The 20,104-nt window shown below is 46.3% G+C and overlaps 1 protein-coding gene across 9 annotated transcripts in view; it reads left to right on the forward strand.

The window, feature by feature from the left end:
* LOC121588540 (putative mediator of RNA polymerase II transcription subunit 26) overlaps positions 1-19,526 on the forward strand; it is a 66,049-nt gene extending 46,523 nt beyond the window's left edge. For 6 of the 9 annotated variants that reach the window (XM_041906596.1, XM_041906600.1, XM_041906601.1 and 3 more), the window contains exons 6-7: positions 10,161-10,344; positions 17,045-19,526. In XM_041906596.1, the coding sequence (XP_041762530.1) occupies positions 10,161-10,344; positions 17,045-17,520 (660 nt within the window). In that variant the 3' untranslated portion in view covers positions 17,521-19,526. Of the gene's footprint in view, positions 1-10,160; positions 10,345-10,700; positions 11,070-16,377; positions 16,912-17,044 lie in introns of all 9 variants that reach the window. The other 3 variants (XR_006004185.1, XR_006004186.1, XM_041906602.1) reach the window with 3 other exon arrangements.
* Positions 19,527-20,104: the final 578 nt, after the last annotated feature.

Here is a 20,104-nt window from a genome sequence, read left to right on the forward strand (position 1 = left end):
CCGTTCCCGTCCCGTTTCGAGAAGGGAAACAGACCACCGACCAGATGATAAAACTTCCCAGAAACTCCTCCCGTGCACTCAACGCACGACCGACCACTAAACAAATTTTATACACTGCAAATCCTAGATGTTCCATCCATGGGACCACTTGTGCGTCATCGTTCAGTAACACCCGCGTTTTGAAAAGGGGTGGCATATATTAGCATAATATTTGGAGCTCTTGCTGATCGGTGACAAAGTTCAGCCAAGTTCAGTGATCTACGCTCCCGAGCTGTTTCGGCACTCAGACCAGAACACACAGAAACGCAAGGTCAAATGTCAGTAACGAAGCAGAGGCGGACGGGGTGTGTTGTTCATGTTCTCATCGTTGGGTTCTGATAAAATCAACTCCTACGAGAAGACGACAGGCCGGGGATCGTCGAACATCAGAGGTCACACCTTCTTTTTTGTATTTCACATTCATGTTCCCATGTGCCGTTCTTCACGTTTTCCATGAGAAATCAACCCCGGGAAGGGTTTGTCCGTTGCATTGGGTTTGTTTCCCTCCTGTTGAGAAGTTTTTGGTGGGAGTGTTGGCATTCCTTGGCGGCAGTGGCTGCCCCAAGCCCATGTGAGAATTCTCAGTAATGGGAATTGCTTTATTTTTTTCCGTCCCACCCGTTGACACAAAGTGGATGGAAATGTTTTCATTATAGTGTCAAAAATGCTCTTTGGATTGTGGAAGAAATTGGGACAGGAAAATGTTTTAGTTAACTTCATTGCTTTTGGGCCATCCTTCGCACTGAAGGCGAGAGACGTTATCGAGTTGTTTGAATGTTATGGGGATGCAATTCTTTGGAAATTCTTCCGCTACTCTTCAGAATGGGGTTTTAAGGTGTTTGGGAGTAGAAAATGGTATAATGAAAAGATACGTGCCAGCCATTAATGCCATATATCTGTGACTAAGATCTTAACGCTGTTGTCACTGCTCTCAGTTTCGGTCAGGCGTCGTCTACACGTAAAGCATGTTGTTAGTTCATTTATCTGAAAGATAGCAATAGGATTTATTTTTTAGTAATTTCTTCAGCATATCTTCAGCAACGAAGATGTATGATAACAATAAATATGGCACTTTGAGCTCAACGCATGTGACAAACGTTAACCATCCAATGAAATAGGACGATAGGTTTGATTAACATGAAAAAAAATCCATAAGAAGAGTCCATGTAGTGGGCATGCGACGGGCAATGACATCAGATCTCTAAACAGAAAAGCAGGTGGTAGTGACTGAGGTCAAGACCACACCACAACCATAACGATCATTTATTCGGTTAATAAACTATAAACCCATCCCGATACGATACGTGCGTTTTTTTTCGGCTTCTGTCCAAAACTGTCCAACCTACACAAACCCCTTCACTAGCCCGGTCGGCATCATTCAGATACTTTGTCCGTTATGGCCTTGAGACCTCCAGGCGTCCAGTGGGGCTGTTTTTGAGTAGGAAGACAACTTATTAAGTGGCAATAATCCGTGGTTCTGTAGTGCTTCGAATGTACAGAAAAGGTTCTCGCCAACGCCTCCTATTTGTTGTCTGCTGGAATCGTGAAGTCGATCAAGTGCTTCGTGCTTCAAGGTCTTTAATTAAGATATGAGATTAGCAGCGCCTTGAAAAACTATTACTCGTGCATTTTGACAGCAATAATCTGCTTGCCTGGTGAAGGAGCTAATTATGGTTGAATTTATGGCCCGTTGAGTGAGTTTAATTATTGATCAGTGAGCATACTGAAGGTCTCTTTAATACATCCATTAACAACTTTAGGTGTCCAGCGTCGTATGCTTTATATTGCCTAGATACGCTTTAAATCACACATACCGTGCTTGTTGCAGCTATTCTAGACAATATTCCATCAATATGAATATTCCTGCAAAGTCATCAATTATCCTACTTCTACTTTATTGCGTCCCACGCCAACCATAATATGCTGATGACATCAAAACTTGCGAATGACATCATCGAAAAATGTAACGACACAAATTGGATCATTGGAAAAAGCGTTTCGTTTGGTTTCTCCATCGGTCCGTTATGTTTGATTTGTTCGTTGACTTTCCCAGCCTGTTGTTGACTTTGCTTGTCAGTGGGGAGGGCCGCCGTGTCTAGTCGCGTACAGACGTACAATGCCATAAAACCTGAAACACATACAATTGTCACACCTGTTCTGCTTTTTTGGCGTAGCAGTAGCAGCATGCCCAAACCAACGAAACATCGACGTCTCTTGCTCGCGTAAGGCTCCAGCTAACCACAATCCAAGCTGTCCAAACGGCAGGAAGTGACGGAGCTGGCTAGGTTTCATTACAACTCTTAGTTGCTTGTACACTACTGCTCCATTATTGATTGGAGAGTCAGTCTACCATTTATATCCCCCCTTCTCCTGCGTTATGCACATTATGCTGGGCAGCAACAAAGGGACCGGGATTGCTGAGCTCATGCAAATCATTTGGCGGTGGAGTGCGTCGTCGAGCCACTTCGCGAAGCTTCGGGGCGGGGCTCAATTTGCGTGACGGGCACGAAAATTGCTCTATTTGCAAAAACCGAAACGTTTCGTCGCATTTTTGCCACGGCGAACGTGTCTGCTTTGGAGTTAGGACCGCGACCGGTGCGACACCTTCTTGTTGTTTTGCTACAGCAACACACTGCCACAACCAGTGGCGTGTGGCTGGCGGTATCATCATGATGACGATGATTGGGGGGAGACTGGCCGACGGCATGGAAATGTCAACACAAAAGAAAACAACCCCTTCAAAGTACACCGGAAAACTTACTGGGCGATGCAGTTTTGCCTCGTTTTCCCTGGGGGAAAGTGGTGTCGTAGACTGGTTTTCCGCCATTCGCCATCTTATGATTGCTTTTGCGCTTTGCTGTGTGTGTGTTGTGTGTGTGTGCGTCAGTCGCAACTGTCACCACGTGTCTTTTTCTTCCGCAAAAAATGAAAAACAAAAAAAAACAATTCAGAGGGGAAAAACAAACCACAAAAAGTCAACCAAATCCCAGCCGGACGGGCAAAAGCAGCATGTACGGGGCTAGTGTGCTTTCGCATATGCAAATGTTTGCAAAAAGAGAGTTTTATTTTGTTTTCTCTTCCTTTTTTTGGGTGGAAGGAAAAGGAACGACTTTTTTAATTTGACTGTGATGAGCCGTGGGGTGTTTTTTTGTTTTGTTTTGCGAGTTTTAAATTTGCATTCACGTGATTAGGGGTTGCGGAAAAGTGGAGTACGTTTCAAAATCGACACAAAAGGTACATTCATCCTGTCGTTGTCATTGTGCTGTCGATTTTGGCTGCATTTGTTTCTGTTCTAAGGCCCTGCACTCCTATCTCGTCCTTTCCTTTGATCACAACATCGCCGTGTAGGTTTCCTTCAGACCTGCGAAACAAAGGGTGTCATGCGCGTTAAGTGCAAATGCAAAGCTCCTCCTCCCCACTGCCGGCGGGCTAGTTTCGTGCCGAAACCCTACGATGCACTACCGTGTCGTCCACGACGAACTGCACTCAACCATAACCGAGCAATCGAGGAAGAAGAAGAGCCCCGAAGGGTCTTCACTTCTTGAAGGGCACAGACACACACACACAGATCAAGTGAAGGGGGAAGTTAAAGTTACTGGCACAGCGTGTCCGTACTCACGGAGAGTACATTTGATATGTGGTAATAATGGGTACGCCGCTTGGTCGGCGGGGCCATTGTGCTGCACCAGCAAAAGCATTTATCATGCAGTCGCCTCGCTTTCGAAGCAACTACAACTTCGTTGATAATTGCGGTAAGCTTGAGGTACCATGGAATGGCCAGGAACTGCCCGTGTGGAGGTGGTTGTGTGACAAACGCGCTTTAAATTGAATCGCGTTTGGAGGTCGCTTCCAGCGGATTGCAAAATTGGTAGAACGTAGTTGAAAAAGGACGTTAAGAAATGAAAATTGACAAAGAAATACTGCGTCACAAAGAAGCTTAATAGCTTATAACTAAAAACTCTATGTAAACCAACAAACAGTTTTGAAAATCATTTAAAAAATACTCATCATAAAAGGAATTTTAAGCCTGTGATGGCAACATGGCAAACTCACAGATGAATCACTCCGACTCTCAGTGTAGACTTACTTCTACCAACGCTTTTCAAACGCCACTTCATGCCGTGTTGCCCATTTTAGCATATATTCAAGTGCATCGCTTACCATGTTTCCCCTGTTTTGTTTCGCAAAGCACTAGACAACTCCCACTTGCTGCCCGTTTTTCGTTCGGTTCATTGCTTTCGCTAAATTCTACAGCAAACAGTATCCAACGAACTATGCGTCATTGTGTGTTCCATTTAGGGAGATGGTGGAGTTCTACTGCTCGTACGACGGCTCCCCCTTTTTTTATAACACACTACATGCGCCAGCAATGCGAAACCAATGCGCCTGCAACCATTTAAAGCCCCTTTTCTTATCAACCACACTGCTTCAGGAAGCGTGCAAGGTGAGGTGAGGGCCGCGCGAATGGCAATGAATGCTTAGGCTGCAGCAGTTGCATTCGCTTTCATTCGGTAGGCGACCATTGTTGTTTCCTTCAAGGGGGGGGGGGGGGGGGGAGCCCGGCTACGTGTTTTCCCGGTGAGGTTTGTTGGCTGGCGTCAGTCGTGGTCGTTACAATTTCGCAAACATGCATTGAAATTGTCTCTGAAGTATGCCGAGCGATCGAGGTGGAAAAAGCGTCATGTTGTTACGATTCGATCAAACAAACCAGCTGGTTGCCATTGATACATTGACCAGCTGTTAATCCAATGTCCTTAGTGGTTTTTGATTAAAAATCTGTGGTGCCTTTTCTTCCCGCTTACGACTGAAATATCTTTCTAGTAGGACGGGCAAACAAACAGGTATATTTTGAGCAAATAGCCAATCCAACACGTTGGACACGTTGTTTGGTATTTCGCGCCACAGAAAATGACATCAGAGACCAGCCTGGACAGTTCAACAAACTTTCGCACCCAGCGCATCACGAATTCGTTGCGGGATGTTACTACAAAACACACCCGCCTAGTTGTACTTGCCAATTTTTCGATTACGTCAACGTTCATCCTTAATGGCCGTGTGAGTGGAATATGAATGAAAGTCGCAAACGAAGTGCAAATGCTTAAAAATAAATACCCATCGAAATACCAACAAAATATGCCCCCGCTTTGCCCACTTTTTGTTATGTGCATTTATGTTGGGAAAGTTACACTTTGCCCAGGAGGAGGTTGTGTGTTGGCAATGTAATCGCAACCACTTTCATTTTCCGATCGGTCGTGTGATGAATAGATTTGGGGGTTTTGCACGTTCCGCCGTTCGTGGGTTACAGTGCAATCGAATTGATTGCGCCATCTCTTACTTTTCGTGCCTCTATTCCACCAGAGTCAGTGTACACCAGCGAGGACAGGGGTGGGCTGCTGCTGTTGCGGGTTGCGGGTTGTAATAGAGAAGCAGTTTGTAGTAAAGATAGCGAGTGCGCAAACGTTCCGATTCCACTCGAACTGTCATAATAGATATCGTCGACTGGGTGGACAAATCGATGCACTTAAGTAATTTCATGGTGTGTACGGGTGCAGTCCACTCACTCACAAGAGCACACGGTTGCATTTGCAGATCAATGTTTTACCCCTTTCTTTCCTATTTGTTTAGTGTCCCTCCCCTTTCGCCGCTCTCTTCGCTGCTGGTCGTGATTGAAATCCACTTTTTAAAGTTTTGCTGAACTCTGTCCGTGACCATGCTGCGGGAGCGGGCTTTACTGTGCAGAATCGTATAAATTGTAAAGGAAACACGCTCCCGAGCAGAAAGGTTAGGAGGCATAGGAGAGGTGGCATTAAGGAGTCACGTAAGGCGTCGATCCGCGTATACACAACAGCAAATGTGCAGAAACCCCACTGGTTTGAGTTGCGTCAATCGCTCGATCGTGCCTGGGTTGGGAAAATATGGAGTGTCAGAAGAGATTACCATTCTTGCAGGACGGTGTGTAGTACGGGGCAACAGGAGGAGGATCACATCTGGTGAAGTTGTTTGACCTGTTGTCCACTGGATGGAAATGGATTGCTATGGTATTAAATTGCAGCCATGTGGATCGTTATGAAGGTGTAAAATGTACTGTGATTGGGGTGTGGTGCAGCTGGTTTGATTTCAATTTTGAAATGCAATAAATTTTGATTATATTTTCTGTTTTCAGTTTGTGTGCAAGAAGTTCTTTTTTCAAAATTCCACCAAGAAAAGGTTATAGAGCGTGGTGAAAGTAAAATGATCCTTATATAACTAGTGAAGAACTATCGTATTACTGTTTTCTTTGATAAATTATTCCTGAAAATTGTTCAAAATCGGCTTATTAAATGTTAGTTCAGTCTGATTTATTCTTTTCCAACATGCTATTGCTTCAAAATGCAACGTATACTGTACACTCGGAATGATCAACGTTCTACTCCATAATGTGTCACAACCTCTTACACAAATGGTCTTATTTAATTTCAGTGAAAAAGTTGAATAGATAGGGTTTCCCTTTCGATCTTCCATTGGCTATTTTTTCAATTGGTCCACCGTACCCTGCACAACTCGTGTTCTATTGAATGATTTGTATGCACTTACTAGGAAGATTTGTCTTCTTGGGAAAAGTAGATCTTGCCCATAAAACCCCCACCATCATGCTGGTCATTCGTTTCAAAATCAATTCATTCATTTCAGCAAATCAATTCATTTCTTATCGATGAGTTCGGCTGTAAGTGTGTGTGTGTGTGCTCACCCGTTTGTCAGTACCCCATTGAACTCTAACGACGCATCCGAGACTAACTATGTTTTCTAATAAGATTTTACCGCCATTCACCCAATGCTCGCACTTGGAGCAGCATACGGTGAATACCGTAGAAAAGAATCTGCCTTAAATTGCTGTTCTTGATTGGTTTCCATTTGCATTTTATTTTCCACCCAACTCCCCCTTTCGAGGAGAGGGAATGGACGCTAACGAAACCAAATGCCCCCGGGGAAGCATAATACCCGTTACATCGGTTCGGATTTTGTGGTGTGTGTGGTGTGCAAACTGGGGTGTGTACACCGATTGACCAAATTGACTTCCAGGCACTTTGAGCGTGAACGAGCAGCGCGCGGGTAAAGTGGCACTCATTTTCTCAGAGTGCTTCTAATGTATGCAAACCAATTCGAATATGCTGCTGCACACACATAGCCAGGCGCAGTCCTCGATTGAGCTCGATTTTGTTTTTTGAGAATCGGTGTGGTGTGGTCGTAAAATCAATTATTTTTGCACTTCCGTTTGTGCAATGTTTTACTCTCGGTAGGTTTGCCAGAATGCTTTCTAAGTATAATTAATCATTTCCTGGACAATAACGAGAGAGAGAGAGAAAGAGAGAGAGAGAGAGAGAGAGAGAGAGAGAGAGAAATAAATAAAGAGATAAAGAGAGATAGAGCTTCTGCAAAAGCTTTTATTATCTTAGCGTTAGTTTCGGAGAGAAATGAATTTATGGGTTATAAATTATAATAATAATTGCTAATATTGAGTCAGCAAGCTGCACAGATTTGAAAATGTGCTCTCAAACGTAAATAAAACTGCATCCCCAACATTCTCAACCGCGCTTCGTTTCACTTCAAAGCGTGGCCGGTTTCTGCTATGGCTGCCGGAAACGGGAACATCGCACGAGAGCGACAGAGAGTGAGTTATATGTCCTTCAACATAAACCATCCTAAATTATGCATTTTAATTCCGGTGAAATATCACTGACAAATAGCCGCCGCCCTGTCATTGCACTGTATAGTCAACGCTGGATCAACACCGGAAACAGAAGACACACAGAAAGAGAAAAAAAATAAATCAAGTAAAAGGTCATATATTATCCGCACACACAACCACTCACTGAATAGGAGACGTACTCTAACGCGCACCCGCTTTTCTGGCGCAAATGATAAAGTGAATCAAGCGTGTGATGCTGCGTGCGAGGAGGAGAAGAAAGTACTAACGCAGCAGCAGCAGCAGCAGCAGCCCACGCCTAACAAGGGGGGCGTAAACGAAAACAGTGAAAACAATATAGTTAACAGTGGTAAATTATGTTTTGATAGGTCATAAGCATCCGCTGCAGCAAGGGATGACGGGAAGAAGGGGGGAAACATAATCTCTACATTGACACTATTTTCCATCCACAACTCTATACATGCAACCCAATTATGCTGTACGCTTCCTATACTAAAAAACACGCTCCGGTCGAGTGCCGAGACGCATGAAGAGCGAGCAGTAATGTGATTTTTCTTGCGCCGCCGCTGCTGGCCTGCCGGAAGTGACCACACAATAACGCAACAGAGCCAGTCACACTCACCCACTCACATACTCGATACTATCGGTAGAGGGTAGCTGTGGATCGTGTGAGGGTGGGGTACTACTGTTTTTTTTTTGCACCCCAATCACCCACCACCCACCCAATGGAGTTGGAACTGGGAAGTGGGTGATAGTTGATGTGTTTTTTTTTTCTTCTGTTGCTTCCTTCTATCATATGCTGTTTATTGTTGTTTTTCTCGCTCTCTCTCTCTCTCTCTGGATAGAGAAGTGGGTGTGCTGGGTGGAACCAGCGCCTGGCGCCGCTGATGGAGGCTTTGGGGAGCCATTTTGACGCATGGTGAACTCGTTTGTATTTTCCAGCGGCGACCGAAAACGCGCGCCCGCCGCGCCTCGGTCTGTGGGCCACACTGCATGCTTGCTTTCCCTACTTCTGTTTTCCACCAATTTTCATCACCACCACCACCACCATCCAGCTTCTCGCCTAGCGCTCTTTTGCGCCCACTCGAACGGCACCATCCCCGTCGCTGTATGGGTCGGTCCCCTCCTTCCTTCTCTGATAGACAACACTAATTGTTTTGGGGCTTCCGAGAGTGTTGGTAATGCATGCCCCGTGTGTATCTCGGCACTCGGTCTTTCCAATGGCCAACGCTGTAACCATCTCACTCTCAACGCTGCGCCGCACTCGCGGGTACGCGTGTAATGAGAAGGCAAGCTTTTGCTCGGTATTGTTGCTGCTCCCCCCTTCGTGTGGTGTTGTAATTTTTACTTTTCGCGACCCACATTCAATCATGAGGCAAAAAAGCAGCGATAGACAACAATCCGCCAATGCCCCTCGTTCATCCTCTACCCCCTTGTGGTAGGCGCCAGTATGAATGCGCGCACACACAATAAAAACTTCCTTCCTATCGCTGGTGTACTTTTGCGTTTTTTTGTTTTTTATGTTGTTGTTGCCACTCTGTGTGTCTCTGAAATCCGCTCTGCCTGCCGCTCGTCCTGACTTTTGGGTTTTGATGCGTTGGTTTGAATTTTGTTAGTGCCCCAATTGTCGGTCATTTCGGCCACTCGGGCAATCCGACGCTTGCCTGAACGTTTCGATGTGTGCGCTGCCGATGTGAAATTGATACACCGGGTACAGTGTGATACCCTCAGCGGCCACAACGATGGTTGTGTGTACACACTATAGTATGCCGCATTTGCAAGCTTCTGGTGCGGTTGTGCATGTGTGGTGTCATTGTAAATTTACGATCCCCTGGATTTATCACTCTCAACCCTCCCTTTGGCGTTTTGTGTAAACAATCCATGTGCCGGGTACGTGGGTCAGCAGTAATTAATAGTTCAGTTTTTGTTGCACTGCTGTGTTTGCCCTGCCGGGGATTGTTTCGATACGATTGCTTTGGTTTAGTGTTTAATTGCTGTAAAATCAATAGGACGGCTACACCTCAGTAATACGAACGATAATTAATGTTTGCTGTTTGGGTTTAGTGTACGTGAGCTCAACGCGAACCAACGCGAAAGCGTTTTCCATCCTCGAAATCCTTGTGGGGATACATTACATGGTTTTCCATGAGATCTCATAGTTGTGGGACACTTCCTGGACTCTTCCTGGATGGGAAATAAACTTCATATGCTGGAAATTGGACTACATGGCACCCTTTTTCAACACGCTTCTTGAAAATTCCTATGGGATTTGTCCAACAAGGGTGCTATAGAGTCCACCAAAGTAAGAAGAAGGCAACAAAGTGTCCCACAGTTATGAAAACTCCTGGAAAACCCAGTAAAACTTGCGTACCGCATAGATCACTATTTCATGCAAAACTTATCTACATTTTCCTTTTTCTGCTTTTTCCATTTACAGTTCAAAATTCAGTTCGACGATTCGCTTACCTCCACGTACGAGTACCCGTCGGAAACGTCGCTGCTGGAGGAGACGAACGGGTTCGACGGTGTGGACAACGGGACGGACACGAACGGTGCCAGCGCCTTCGCCGACAACGGGCTCCTTTCGCACACGAACAAACTCCTCTCCTCGGTGCCACTTGGTAAGTGTCCGACACCTTCCCATCCCACCAACCGGCCGCCGGTCCACGAACCCTGCTTCCCGCCGAATCCTTCCCGCGTGCTCCAACACGATCCGATCGTTCCGATCGCTCGGATCGGGCAAGCAATAGGCTAAGTCTCACGGCACACCTGTGTACATCGTTTATCATTATAATAATCATCATCATCATCGTCACATGCTCTTTTAGGCAGTAATAGTTGATTTAACATTACCCGTAACAGAAACCGAACAACAAATCCCGTTAAACTGTTTCTCTCTCCACCCTCTCTTTCTCTCTCTCTCTCCCTCTCTTGCTTCCTTTATTCCCCTTCTCTCGATTCTGTCCTGTCACAAAAGTATCCTGCTCCTTTCGCTCCTAGAGTGCGGCTCCCTGGCATGTCCTTACAGACAAACGCACACACACGCACACACCCATACCCACAAAACTCCTCTGCATGTCCTTCTGTAGCAGCTGTAGATCCGCTTCTCCTCCCGTAAGATCACCATCTCACCCGTAGAGTAGTAGCCAGACGAGTGTCGTCGTGTCCAGTAACACTTTTGTGCGTTCGTAATTTCGTTTCTACGCTGCTAAACGGCCGTTTGCGTAAATTGTCGACACTTACTTGCGCGCACCCGAATACTGCCCTACCACCACCACCACCACCCACTCACACTCCTTCCAACCACCATCGCTAGACATTCATTCTGGGATAACGTCGTGATTCGGTAAGCAAATGAGCATAACAAGCACAACACACACTTAAACATCTGTACTATTGTAACATTCTTATTACACGCTTTAGGTAGAATAGTAACTTTTAGTTTATCATCTTTTCGCTCAGTTGGAAGAAATATTTGTTTGTTAAGAGTGAGGCATCACATTGGATTTGTGTTTGTGTTTAAGTTGTTTTTGATATCAGGATGCGCTGCTTTTAAGTTGTTTTGCTAGTTTAAGAGATTGGTCCATGGACTCTCAAGTTCAAGGCGTTAATGTAATCCAGAATTTGAAATTGATTGTCCAAAATATTTAAGATGAAGAAGAAGAGAAGATAAGTACGATCGTATGTCTAAAATGATTTAACTATCTCTTTATGCTCTGATTGAACGCCACTGTAACCCCTTACCCAGGTAACGTTTTGTATGCTTCCGGTGTTTGGAGTAAACAAGAGCGAACACATAAACATGTTCCCAAAATAGAAGCAAACGAAACAAAACTCGATTTTTACCCGAGCCTTTTCTGTGGCGGTATACCATTTGCTATTGATTAACGTAAATAAATAACTAAAATATTGTTAAAGTATTTCGGTTTCGGTTTATTCTTATTCTGTTCATTCTGTTCACATGCGAGTAGTACTAAGAACATTCAAATGTGTACACTCCTAAACGTTGTCACCAGTAGGATAAAGGTGTTTGCTATAGTTTGAGGTTTTCGGTTGGTTGTCAGAATGTTTCATCTTCCTATACTGCCATCAGATATGTGGCTTGCCATCGCGAACAGCTTCACTTGCACGGTCGCGTCTCGCTGGACAGCCAGCAGCCGCCACCAGCAGCACACACAAAGCGATCATCCGATGATCAAGAGTGAGCTCAATTAATTGCACAACCGCGAGATCCGTATCCCGGGAGCGCGACGGCCCATCCAACCGAAGCTGCTGCTGCTTCCTCCATTGGATGACCGCACACCAAGTGATATTGCAATATTGCATCAGCTGTAATTCGATCCGAAATTTGAGACTGATTGGAACGAAAGAAAGAAGCTGCAGAGTACCGTGCTATAACAATGACGGAACCACCCACCACCTATCTATCTGCTGCCTGGCTGTCCGTCCGTCTGTCCGAGATCATCTCACACCAATATTGGGTTGATGGCGAATGTGTCTCGTAAACGAAAATGAAACTTTTATCAGCCCTCTGGTCTGCGGAACTGCGGCCTGCATTTTATTAGTGCAATTGCACCGCCTTCTCGCGGTGCTCGGCGGCCACCCCTCTGGATGTGATGCAATCGTAGGTGTGTGTGTGTGAGATCGCTTGCAAACGGGAAATTAGTTGGTGTTTTTTTCTGTCATCACCACCACCGTGCGCACCAGATTGACGTCAACGTCTTTCTTTGTTTTGATGATTATCGTATCCAATTTTGGCTGCTGACGGTTCAGTTTATTAACTAGTTCTGCGCAGTAGGTGGCGATGTGAAAGAAATTAAAGAGAGAAAGTGCATCCAAAAGGAAGCGCCAATGCAAGGTTTTCTTTACGCAATCTGTTCAACGAAAATGTTAATTGTGATGGTTTGTTATGGGCATGATCAGGAGAAGAAGAAAACTATGCAACAAGAAGAGGTACTTAAATAGCAAAGCGATGGCGAACATTGCAGTCTGACCTCCTGCTGACGTATTATTTCGCACGTTGTATGCATGGCAACTGGAATGGTCTTCACCTCCCCCGAAAAAAAAACTGGGTTAATGAGCGCAAAATGCGTGTCCAGCACTGCACGGTGGCCACTTCGTTAGGAAGACCGACGGGCCAAATCCGACGACTGTAAGCTCCGGAACAACGAATGTGTCGGTTAAGCCCGGCCAACTGGGTAGGGAAATGTGTGTGTCTTTTTCCACCTCTATTCGCTATGCCGGGAGAAAAAAATTAGCAAAGAAAAGTCTCATCTGGTGAAAAAAAAGTGACAGTCACTAGTCTGTCCGTGTGTATTTCTTTTCTTTCACTTTAAACATTCGCAACAAAACCACGTGAAAGCTTTACGGGCACCGTCTACTTTCCGAGTAGAAGCTGTCCGCGCCCAGCCCGTGAAAACTACTGTTTCGCTGTGGTCTTTTGCCGGTTCAGATTGAGGTTTTTGCTATGCTATGACAATCGACAGGGCACAGTCATCGCTAAATTATCCGCCTCGAGACGGTCGTTCGGGTTGCCGTGCCCCGGGTACTTAAGCGAAGGAAATCGTGCTACGTTGCTTCCGCCCAAGCACGGTAGCCCAACGAGTGGCCCGAAAGCTCTCGGCGTGTGTAACATTGACAGGAAGCCCGAGGGTAAGATTATTGGTGTGGCGTCAAAGCGGAAACAGACCGGATACTTGTTAGTGCGGCTTCCCTTCCACGCACCGCCTGAACTGAACACCTCCGACGCCGGGACCATGGCGACACGGTGCGATAGGAGTTCTTTCCTCCAATGCAACCTTGACGCGTGTGTCGTGTGTTGTCTAGGCTGCGCTGTGTTCTGTGTTGCATAGCATCTCGGTGACGCATCATTAGCACGTCGCGACCAAGATCTCATTAGCCAAGGTCCTATTGGGTTCTCTCTCTCTCTCTCCTTAACACGGAGATTCCTTTGTCGCCAAGAATATGATGGCTGTCAATCCAAACACTAAGGTGCCGGCTTATCGTGCAAAGTTTTCGTGTAAAAACTCATTCAACCTACCTCTTTCGCTTTGATGTAACTGATTTCATTATTTATCTCTCTCTCTCCCCCTCTGGAAAGGTTTTTGTATAAACTCCTAGGTCCATTTGGTACGTCGCATGATCGAGCAGCTTAAAACTACGATTAGATTGAAACAGTAACGAATTGCCCATTAGCAACACATTACATCCAAGACAAACGGAGCTAATTTTCGCCATCATCCAAAGCACGAGGTGTAAATAGTTTGCCTTCACGGTATGCCCATTTGCCAAGTGCTGCTGCTGCTGCTGCCGGCATGCATCCATGTCCAGCTATTGCTGCATTTCACTCCCAACAAGGGGGGGGGGGGCACCACACGAGACACATCGAAAGCTCGCTCACCGGCTCGCCGTCTGTTTGGGAGAAGGGAAAAAGTACAAATGGGATGATGATGCAGTGTGAGCTGGGGAGTAAATATGGTCCGGCATTTTAATTGAGCCCTATGTGTGCAGGCGCAGTTTGTTTTTACTCTCCTTGGATCGCGTTGGTTGTCTTAGAGCCCATCTTTGGGCGCTGGTGTTGTTGCTGCTGCTTTTGCTCGGAGGTCGGTGGCATGCGATCGCGCTGAACGTGTTTGTTTAATTTTCACTTGCATTGGCCAACATCGTCGTCCGCAGCCGCGCTTAGACAGTGAGCATAAAGTATTAGTTGAGAAAGGGGGAAAAACACACCAAAGAAGCACACAGTATCGCTTTCCATCGGGAAGCTGGTTAGTTTTGTGTGTATCGTAAAATGCGCGCAGCATAACAACACATCAGAGCCAACCGAGAATGGCGGCGAATACACGGGTGTGCTGGGCACGATGATCGTGTGCGTTTTCTACAACCTTTTGCGCACAACTAAGCTGCAGCAGCTACCGCGCTTTGATCGCATATGTGTCATATGGAACGCAATTGCAGACGAGACAAAAAAGAGCGCTGCCTGTCATAAGTTAGCCAGCAGGCACGCTTGAATGGACGACTCGTCAGCAGGTTTGAGGGCAAGGCCACGTCCAAACAGAGCAGCTTACGGCTTTCACCGGAGAAAATTTCCGTTTCATCTGACCCCCTGATGCGGGGTGGGGCGGGTGTGTATCACAGCATGACAAAACCACAAGAGCAAGGAAAATAGAACGGGATGCATGATGCATGAAGCGACCCCGTGCAGCTCTCCCACCATCTCCTCTGGCCCCACTCGGTTGTGCCTAATTGGTCCGGTGGCCGGGGAGAGGGGGGAGGGGGGCATTGAAAGAGCTAGAAAATCAACCAAAAAAAAAGAGCTCAAAACGGTACCTTTCCACCAACCGAACGCACGCGGTGCAAGATCATCCCGATCGGTGTTCGATAAATTATGGCTCCACATATTGTGTGTGTGTGTGTGTGTGGTTGGGTATTTCACCCCAAAAAAGTACCGTAAATCACTCGCTTTCCTCCCGATTCTGGTACGCATGAGAAGAGGAGCTGGAAGAGCAAGAGGAAGCTACATTAACATCACCCTTGTGCGCCACACCCCACAACGCGCCGGCACACTAACTTCAGCCACCCACCGTTGTGGAAGCTTTTTCGGAGTTGTAGCTTGTTTGTTCGTATGTGTGTGTGTATGTGTGACCGATTGATGATCACTCAGCTGGAAACGGTGATGTTTCTGGCAAACTTCTTCGATGAGGCGGGGCGTAGGGGAGTATGGGTGTCGTGTCCGTTGTTTTGAGGTTAGAGGCAGGTGATTTATCGTATTATTGTGATTGATGTTGCTCCTAACGTGTGTTGCAGTGCTATGGAATATCGCACACACACGAGCTCGCGATTGTATAAAATTAATCGAATAATGTGTCACAAATAAAACGAGCATTGATCACCCACATCAGCGACATTATGTGTTAATATCATATTCTATCTTCATTCTAAGTGGCCAAATCAGTAGAGTATTAGCTGTTCAGTAACAGGAAAGGTTTAAATTAGATATAAATCGTTTGCTTAATCTCAAGCCCCGGTGGTCTGTTGGATAGGTGCAACGAATTCTACAAGACCGTACAAGATTGATTCTGAACCTCGCCCGATGTGACCGTCAGATCATACAGGATATAATTAATTATTGATATTCTTGTAGGACAATGAAGAAACAGATAAAGATAGTTTAATGAACATGTTTTCCTGACCTGACCCTAAATGTAACTATTTTATCTCATAGTAGTTCTGCTCGCATCCCATCGCCTCTACTGTGTTTTCAGTTCATAAAGGGGAAACGATCTTGATGCTACTTTTCATGAATATTTTGCTAGTAGTAGCGCTGGTTTGCAAAATATGCCATCCCCTCTCTATCTCTTTCTTGTGCATCACCTGCGAACCACGATTGAGCACACGTTGGCCATAACGCGCCCTGCCTTTCTAAGCTAATTTCTCCTTCTTGCTGCTGTTGCTGTTCCTACCTCCCAACATCAACCAAGCTCAGCCTTACCTTGCACACGCTGCCTCGCTGCGTTGTCAATCACAAACGCACCGTTTCGCGCGCATACCTTCGGGAATAATGCCCCAGCGAAGAATTTGCTTCTGTGTTCTTTTACTCATACCTGACCTCTTTCCCACACGCTGCCAACGCTTGTGCGCGCGCACATCTTCAGCTGTCCTGAAGAGCCAGCAACAGCACGGTCACGACCAAAGCATTCCGGGCCAGGCTGGCCACCGTCGCCCGGTGGTGGTGCCTACTGCTGGTGCGCCGCCGCGACTGGTGAAAGCGAGCCAAACTAACCAACGAACAGTAGTAGTAACAGGGCCAGCAGCAGCAGCATCAGCAGCATCAGCACCAACTTCTACTACTACCACAGCGGTGCGGCATGAAAATTGGTGGGCTCAGCAGAAAGCACGCAACCGCCATCCGCACCGCAACCATCATCCTCAGTACCTTCACCACCAGCCCCTGCACCAGCATCGTCCAGTTGGTGGCGCGGTGGTGGTGGCGGCACCGTTCGTGCTGCGTGCTCCCGAAACGACCGTGTACTTCCGGACGGTTCGTCAGAAACCGCGAGCCACACTAACTACCACCACGCGGCTAGTGGTTCTTCCAATCGGCAATGAATCGATTGTCTAGAAGCAACGGGCGCCGAACGCGTGTGTGTGTTGGAGTTGTCTTTCGTTGTCTTGCGCGTCTTGAATGAGTTAGATTCTTTTTTTTTTCTCTTGTTTTGCTAATTTTATTTGTATCAAACCTTCACAATTAGTACAGCTTTATACTAATTATACTTTTCTTTTCCCATTCCACTCTTTCTCTCTCTCCCACACCGTTTGCAGGCTCTGCACCGTTCGCTAGCTATACCCCAGTTAAAGCCGCCATAGACACGACCTTCGAGCTGGGTGTGACCCGTACACCGTCCCCGTCGGCAGCAAGTACGGCCAGCAGCACAGGCTCGAACGGAAGCCTTACCTCCGCCTCGAACCACAGCAGCAATAGTCATCATTCCGCCACATCCGCCTCATCCTCCGGCATCAGCGAGAAGCAGCATTTGCCGCACACTGTACCGAACGGTCATCATCATCCGGTTGACCGATCGAACAGCAACGGTCTGCACAGCAGCAACGGCCATAGCGGATCACCGGACGGTGGTGCCACCCTGCTCCTGAACGGCGCAACCGGCGCAGCCGACGGCGATGCGCTGTTCAATGGGGCAACGGGCGAACCGGAAAGCATTCAGTACCTTAAGCCGGCCTCGGACGAACAGACGGTTAACTGGAGCCAGGGCACGCGCGTTACGGATCTGCTGTTCTAAGGCAGGCACACACACACCTTCGCACACAGGGTCCAGCACACACAGACAGCCGACACACACACACACACATACATTTTGTACAGAGTTTATGATTTAGTTTTTAGTTGAATCGAGCTGCAGACGACAGCACACACACACACACACACACACAGTGTATTAGTGTAGCGCGAGGACAAGCATAGCGGCTCCTCCATCAAGCGAAGATCGCAGATCGCCACATCCGGTTCTCTGTCGGTTTGTGTGCCGAACCGATACATATACATAGTTTCTTTTGGGTTTTTTTTTTTCATTGGCAAAAATCGACTTGGAGCAGCGCTCGTGTCGATGCTTTCCCGGGGTGGAAACAGTTTCAGTCTAAAATTGCAAATTTTCCACCATTTTAAGTCCATTAGCTGTGTGTCCATTAGTCCATTAGCTGGGGCGCACGGGACAAGTGGGCGAGTGTCGCTTGGCAGTTGTACTCTTTTGTAGTTGTCTGTAATTGAACAAATAACATGAAGAACATTCCATTCATTGCAGTTTTATGAATTTTTCTCTTTCTTTTCTGGATTATTGTGTTTGGAGTTATATCCACACAGCCCTACTTAAAGAGAGGATGAACACGTGTGCCGTGTGCCGTCAAGAAAAAAGTGGCCAAAAATCACACACACCCACACATACCATTAACACAATGAACTTCCTTCTTTAGTCACCGTCCGTTGTGACATCATCATATGAACTTAGTAGAGAGATTGGGAGCGCGAGAATACAGAAATTATAGACACGCTGTTACGCTTTTGTATAGCGATCGAGGACGTTTTCCTGCTGCCCGTTGCTTACACACTTCGAACGAGGAACAACGCAAGGCAAAAGTCAAAGGGAAATATACTAAAGTTAAAACACACATTCCTCGGATATCGGTAGCTGTGCCTGTGCCGGGTACATTTAGCAGTCGTACGCACGACGTCTTTTCTTCTCCTTTTTGGTTTGCTGCTTGGCGGAATGTGAAAAGAGAGCAAGAGAGAGCCATGCAAAATGCAAAACGAAAAAAAAAAAAATGAACACACAGCTTAGCACGAAACACTACAACGCTATTGTGATTGGTCGTATCGCCCTGTTTTACGGTAAGAAAGCGGCAAACGCTTAAGGGCGGAGGTAAGATAAAGAGCGTGTAGCGTGTATCCTTCGTAGAAGTGAGAGCAAAACAAGAGTTTAGGGAGGATGTAAGAAGTACTACTGCTACACTATCACTACTCGTAACTCGTATTACTGCTATCATTATATTATAACTATTATTATTGTGAAAATTTATACGGAAAAGGAAGGAAGTTGCGCAAACCAGCTCGATGTTGCCGTGCGCCAATGATGGAAATGATTGATGTCTCTGCGATAGGCAGGATAGGTTAAGGGTTTTGCTCTTTTTAAGGATTGGAAATGTATAGAACACAGCGAAAAGAAGAATGCGCCAAAATGTATGGAACCGCTTTGGGACATAAAAACACACGCACGCGCACGCTAATTTGCAATATCTGGTAACAGTGCAGATGAAAAGGGAGGAAAGGAACGTAAAAAAAAAACAGACCGCAAATATCAGCTGCGTGTGCATCATGCTGCTGTGTTGCGCTTACCTATTTGATGCCACAATTATCCATATTACATTTTACATTGCAACGTGCGATGTTTGTATGGCTTTTGTTAACGTACGTGGATTTATAAACCGAGAGTAAAAATGTGTTTCGGAAACGATATGATAAGAGGACGATCCCCTCTCCACGATCGACACGTGCGTGCAGTGGTTGTGTAGTGTGTGTGGGCGCGCCCTTTTTAGCAGTTAGCAGCAGCAGCAGCAGCAGCAACAGTAGTAGTAGCACCGTTTTGCATATGAACATGTGATTAAGCTTAGGAATTAGAAAAGACAAGTGATGCAGAGGGAGTTTACGTTTTTGTTCGTTGACTTGCAAACTGTAGCAACACGACCAACGAGACACACACGGGGCGTCTCTGATGATGATCGGTGCTAGTTGTAACACACACACACATATACCTGCAGTACTGGAATTGAAGCCACGGAAGGAAAGGGAAGAGCGAAGCGAGCAATAATTACTACCGAAAACACTGCCGGACCAACACCAAGGTGTGGGGTCTGCCGATGTAATGCCACCCCAAGCCCACCGCCAAAAGACAGCCTGCTGCTGCCTCTACGACGACGTGTTGTGATAGAGTAGTGAAGACGCTTTTTAAAGGGGGAAAGTTTTTTCCCGCCTCAGTTTTCGCTTATCAGTGTTCTTGATCGTCTCCCTCCTTCTTCTACCATACAACTCATATTCCCCACTCGTATTCGTAGTAGTATGCTAAGAAATTACACTACAATTTTAAGGAAATCCTCTCCCACCCCCTCCATCCCTCCATTTAATAGCGGAGGGATGGGTCGCGTGTGTGAAGTAGTATAATACCTTCCGAGATTGGCGGGAAAACGGAATGTTTCGTTCTAGTGTTGTCGCCACTTCCCGCCCCTCCTTCCGCAAATTCCATAGCCGTTCGTTCATAGCGTATTTTTACACATATACAATGCATATAAAACGTATACAAAATAAACCTATCGACA

Source organism: Anopheles merus, chromosome 2R (genome assembly GCF_017562075.2).
Source record: "Anopheles merus strain MAF chromosome 2R, AmerM5.1, whole genome shotgun sequence".
NCBI classification, from domain to species: Eukaryota; Metazoa; Arthropoda; class Insecta; order Diptera; family Culicidae; genus Anopheles; species Anopheles merus.